Source organism: Camellia sinensis, chromosome 8 (assembly GCF_055761805.1).
Source record: "Camellia sinensis isolate YWXY chromosome 8, ASM5576180v1, whole genome shotgun sequence".
NCBI classification, from domain to species: Eukaryota; Viridiplantae; Streptophyta; class Magnoliopsida; order Ericales; family Theaceae; genus Camellia; species Camellia sinensis.
In genome coordinates this window covers 24,393,355-24,399,838 of record NC_138968.1, presented here as the reverse complement: position 1 = coordinate 24,399,838, position 6,484 = coordinate 24,393,355, and the positions used below count along the sequence as shown (strand labels likewise).

The following is a 6,484-nucleotide window of genomic DNA, read 5'->3' as shown; positions in this document are numbered from 1 at the left end:
AATAATTTAGATAAATTATAAATACATTCCTAATATTTGTTTAAAATGCGGATTACGTGTTGTGATTTTGAAAATTATAAATACTTTCATCAGAATTTTTAATTTAATAAAATTAATAAAAAAAATAAAATTTCTAATCATTCTCCTTTATAATAATAAATGAATTGTTAATTAAAATATATTTCTGACAGCATTAAAAAATTATTAATTAGCTTGATAATTTATTAATAAAAATGAATCATTTGTTATGCTATTAGAAAAAGAAATATAATTTATAAAATCACAAAGAATAATTTATATTTTAAAAAAATATCAAAAGGTGTATTGATAATTTTCCTAAATAATAAATAGATAAACAATAAAAGAGAGGATCACAATCCCAAATGACTATACAAAACACACGTACACACAGAGAGGTGCGTTATGGAATACAATTACCTGGAGTGAATCCAACGACAAAATAAATTTAAGGCTACACAGTTCACTATTTTTTATTATTTTTTTCTTTTTTTAAACCATGTCTCATGTTATAATGAAATTTACTGATTTATAATTACAATAAAGATCAAATATGGCATATATTATTATTGCAAAGAAACTCTCAAAACAACAAAGAAAAAACTCCAAACAAATATAAGAAAAACAAAAACAAGATCCACATGTATAAAATGAAAGGAAAATGGTATACAAGTCCATTTTTTAGACCCATTTTCTAGACCCAGTGATATGTCAAGAAGATGATTTGTTGATAATTAGAGAATATTTAATTATCAACCATCATCTTTTTAATACATCATTAATTTAGAAAGTAAATCTAACTTTTGAACTTGAATAACAATACTTAAAAATTGAAAGCTGCATAGCCACCACCCCACTTACACATACAACATAGAAAGATAGAAAGATAGAGAAGAGGAGAATGATACACATACGTCTACATACCAAATAGATACATGGTAAAATCTACTCATTCATCCCAGCCATCCGAGCCACAAATTGAAAATAAGCATGTCTCCAGTTCTTCTTCAGCAACAAAACTCCAATAACTCCCCACAGCCCTGTGGCATAACCACTCATTATAACTAGGTAAAACCATACCGTTTCAGCTTCATCTCCATCATGTTTTTCTACATGACTTGGGAATAAACTTGTTGGAGATTGTGAATGTTCATCACCGGGGCATTTCTTTGGTAGCGGAGCTCCACAGAGTTCATCGTTGCCAATGTAAATAGAAGGATCATCAAGAGTTTGGAGTTGCTTTCCAGTTGGAATATGTCCGGAGAAGTTGTTGTATGACAGGTTCAAGTGGCTCAAAAAATTCAAAGCAGACATACTCTCCGGAATTGTGCTTGAAAGTTGGTTGTTAGAGAAATCAAGAGATTCCAATGACTTTAAACCATTGATACTCTTAGGGATGCTTCCTGACAGATTATTATGTGATAAATTAAGCCCAAGCAAACCAGAAAGACGCGTTAGTTCTTCAGGGATCGTTCCAATCAGATTATTCCTTGAAAGGTCCATGTTGACGACATACAATAGTGAAGTGGTGTATTCAAGTTCATTTCCTTTCATGATTTGCATTATGTTCTCATACAACCATCCTCCTAAATTATACTGTATACCATTTTCATTCGAAATCATGCCATTGAGATTGCCAAAACAACGAGGGATGGTTCCTTTTAACTTATTATCTGCAAGGTCCATGATTAGGAGTTGAGGCAGTTGGCACAACTGCAAAGGAATACTGCCATTGAACATATTCTTATGCAATCTCAAAATGGCCAAGTCTTTAAGTTCTCCAATCCATCTAGGTATGTTTCCATTGAATCCATTCTCACCAAGATTCAAAAATGATAAACTTCTGCAATTTCCCAAAGCGGAAGGAAGCTCTCCATAAAGACTATTGTTGTTCAAATATAACCCTAGGAGAGTAGTCAAATTTCCAATAGAGTTTGGAATAACCCCTGAAAGGTTGTTGGATGAAAATTTCAAAATGTTTAGGTTGGAGAGTTCCCCCAAACAATGAGGAAGATTTCCAGATAACATATTTTTGGAAAGATCGACATATACCAAATTTTGAATTTTGCAGAATGACTCTGGAATAGAACCATTTATCAAATTACCAACCATATACAAAGATGACAAAGCAACCATATCTCCAATATTTTGAGGAAGAGGTCCTGAAATGGAGTTATTGGAGAGATCAACTATGAATAAAGTGGAAGGAAGGTTTGGAATTGGTCCACTGATATGGTTGTTAGGGAGACCCAATACCACGAGATTCATGTCATGAAGCCATTCAGGTAGGGTTCCTGATATGCTCGTATTGACAAGATCCAGATAAGAAAGTTTCTTTTGTGTTTGAAGCCATTGAGGAAATTGAGTCCCCAATTTGCAAGACCAGAGTGAAATGGATTCCAATTGAAAAGGAGGTATCCATTCAGATCTCAACTTCAATGTCAAGAATTCTGAACCTATCTTCAATTCTTCTAGCATTGAGAGGTTGGCAAAATGAGCTTCAGAGACTACACCTTGTAGGGAATTAAAAGAGAGATCTAAGATCTTGAGGTTTGATAGTTGTCCAATAGAAATAGGAATGGTCCCATTTAAATGATTGGAAGAAAGATCTAAAACTCTCAAGGTTGACAAGTTCCCTAGTGATGTTGGGATATCCCCAGTCAACAGATTACCGCCAAGGAGTAAATTCTGCAAGTATGACAATCTTCCCAAACATGCTGGAATCGAACCATTAAATGAGTTACCTAAAAGATCAAGGTCTTTCAAACGCTTAAGTTGTCCCAGCCAATTCGGTAAATGACCGGTGAATCCATCACCAGTTAAAATCAATGTCTCTAAATCATACGTGGTGCATCTAGATAAATTTTTGTCAAGTATGGACATCTCCTCTCCATGGATTTGGTTTTGACTCATATCAAATGATTTCAAGCTACAGTGATTCGACAAGAGCCTCAGAAACCCACCAGTGTGGTTAAATTGATTGGAGCCAAGATTGAGATGTTCAAGGCTCTTAAGGTTTTCGAGATAGAGAGGCATAGAAGAATTAAAATAATTGAAGGAAAGATCAAGGACTCTTAAAGAAGTCATGTTACTGAGACGACTCGGAAATTCACCTTCAAATGAATTATGACCAAGATCTAGGTGCTGAACATTAGAAACTGTAGAGTTCACATACATATGAGATAAATGACTATTATCAAGTCCACAATATGACAAACGCAACTCTAGTAAAGAAGGAAGCATGTTTAGTACCTTGTGCAAATTGTGCGCTTCACTAAGATTCACTCTACTCATGTCAAGGTATTGCAATGCTGAAAGACGAGACACCCATGTGAGATCATCTATAATTAATGCGTGATCATTGTCGAAGCTATACTTAAGATCAAGAACACGCAAGCTAGAAAGATTTCCGAGATGATGGGGAACCATTCCGCTGAACCCTGTATCAGACAAATTGAGATACCTCAACTTTGTCATCGCTCCAAAGAACTCGGGGATTGGGCTACCTTGAAATTTGTTTCCACTTAAGTCCAAGTGATTCAGATATTTCAATTCAAGCAAACAAGAGTCTACTTTATTAGTCGCTAACTGGGCAGAGGAGCTGATCACCATGTTGTAAGTGTCAACATGGAGATAAAGCTTGACAACATGGCCAGTAATTCCATCACATTGTACACCTTTCCAGTTGCAACAATCTTGGCCATGCCAAGTTGACAATTGAAGCGGAGCGTCTGTGAGACTATGTTTGAACTTCAGAAGAGCTAGCCTCTCATCTTCGGCACAACTGTTGGTTGAAGCGCTGCATAAACAGGGCTTAGCTGTTTCAAAACAAAGCAGCACAACTAAAAGGAGCCCTATAGTGGAGAATTTCCTCATTGAGAATTTCAGTGGTTCTAAATACTACTATGGAGTTATGAGCAGCTTGCACAATGAATAATGGCGGTATTTATGAGAAAATAGGATCACTCAGGATGGTTTATTAAATCGTAATGGAGGGTTGCTTTATAAAGGGAGACGATCAAAGTCCAGTCTAGACTATCTTTTAACTATGGTAAGTCCTACACAAGTAAATATCATGTATGACAGAGTCTAGACTATCTTTTAACTATGCTAGTCCTACCCAAGTAGTCTAGACTATCTCTTAACTATGCAAGTCCTACCCAAGTATATATCAAGTATGACGGGAATATGACCTCATCGTATCACCAATCAACGAAAGTTCAGACACTGTAGTAAATAGAATTACATGCAGGGGGTGGCTCCAATTAAGCCACGTTTATTGGGAATTTGAGAAGAAATTTATAAAGAAAAAAAAAAATATATATATATATATATATATATATAAAATTATATGAAATATAAGTATATTTTATTTATATTTTATCTATTTTTTTATTTTTTTTTAAAAATTATTTTCTCAATTTCCTAACAAAATACTGCATTAAACGAGAGTATTCACTTCAATATTCAAATTTTTTGTTCTTCTTACATATTTACATTGTGCTTCTTTAAAATTCAAATCTAAATTTTAAAAAACTTGAAAGGCCGTGGGATTCATGGGTCTGTTTCGATAATTTTAATTGTTTATTTTATAAGGCTCTTAGTATATATCATTTATAAAATAAAAAATAAAAAAAATTAGGTCAATCAAATAATTATTACTTTTACATTTTATTGTATTTGTCTTCAACAAATTGAACGATAATTATATTTTAAAAAATAGACCATTTTTTTAAGAGCGAATTACACTAACAGTTCTTGCAATTTAGAGCTTGTGTCACTTTAATCTCTGATTTTTTAATTGTGATATATTTGACCCTGAATTTTAAAACTTGTTCTAAATAAAGACAATCAAAGGTGTTTTATTTGCAAACGGTCCATTTTAAAGGCAAAGTTGTCACACAACTTATTTTATGTTGGTTAACTTGTATGTTATTTGAAACGTAATAATATTTTTTTAATGAATAATGTTAGAACTTTCTTAGTTATAAAGTTCTGTTTAGTTTGACTTTGAAAATCTATTTTTAGAAAAAATTTATAAGAAACTAAAAATTAAATTGGTGAAAATAATTAAAAACACATAATTTTTATATAATTTTATCTTTTGGGAGGGTAGAAATAATTTTTTTATATTTATTTTTGTTAAATTAGTTTCTAGTTTTTTTTAAAGTCAAAAGTAATGACAACTTTGATGTCATTATTAAACCAATTCATTAAATTAAAACTAAAAATATTTCATATATTAAACATATCGATTATACATTAAAAGTCTAATAACCATTCATTACATGATAACTATCCAAAAATATCTATTAACAATAAATACAACCATCTATTACATGATAATCATTTAAAAACATCAACAAAAACAGCCACCCATTACATTATCATTATCTAAACACATAATAAAAATTAATTTGGTAAAAAAATAAAAATGTAAAAGATTTATCATTTTTATATAATTTATCTTTGGTGGGTATATATAATTTTTTTAAAATTCAAAATTAATGTTTTGATATTTATTTTTGTTAAACTAGCTTATATTTTATCAAATTGACGACTTTGTCCTTAAAATGAATTAACAGTGATTTCAATTGTCTTTATTTGAAACGAGATTCAAACTCAATGTGAAATATATCACAATTAAAATGTCAGATACTAAGGTGACAGAAGTTCCAAATTAGATAAACCGTTAGTGTCATTCGCCATTTTTTTAAAGGGAAAGAGAATATGGAAGTTCCAAATCCAAAGATTTTTTTACAAGAATTTCAGTTACAAAATTTAATTAGAATTTTAAACTAACTAGACCTAACCTAGTTGGATGTCATGATTCTCTTAAGGGTTTAGTCTTTAAGGGAAATGTTATGGGTTTAACTCTTCCTAAAGAAAGTTGAATTAGGTGGGAGTGTATAGGCTAACTCTCATAATTACTAATTTAACAACTAACAATTGACTTTTGTCGATAAAAAAAAAAAAAAAAATCAAAATTTTATTAAGCGAGTAAAGTATAGAGTGTAGGTTTAAAATTAGTGTATTATATAATAGGATAAAAAATAATTTTATTTACAATTTTCAATTTTAAATAAAAGTTTTGATAATTTTTCCTAAATATATAACAAAACTGAAAGATATTTTTAATCAAAAGGATGGCGTTGTCCTTCAAGATAACCACGACCAAGTTGAAAGGTCGTTGACATTAATACCTCTTCAATAAATTATAGTTAGGACATACCAACCCCACATTGCATAATTTTTTTCTCCTTTCCTTCCTTTTTTTTTTTTTTGGCAATAAATGGAAGGAAAATTCTTAAATAGTGAACAATTGAAATGAAAAAAAGATCAAAAAAAGAAGAAATTCTTTATTCCAAAAAAGAAAAAATCGAACAACGTCTTCAAAATCTCAAAAATGATTGAAGGAATTAGTATTAAACCACTGACTACAAGTTTTTGTGTGCATTTTTTTATT

The 6,484-nt window shown here is 31.0% G+C and overlaps 1 protein-coding gene across 1 annotated transcript; it reads right to left on the bottom strand.

Moving 5' to 3' along the window:
• Window positions 1-963: 963 nt before the first annotated feature.
• Window positions 964-3,894, bottom strand: LOC145797633 (receptor-like protein EIX2). Its single transcript, XM_082885018.1, has one exon. The coding sequence runs from the start codon at window positions 3,892-3,894 to the stop codon at window positions 964-966; it is 2,931 nt and encodes a 976-aa protein (XP_082741144.1).
• Between the last annotated feature and the right edge of the window lie 2,590 nt (window positions 3,895-6,484).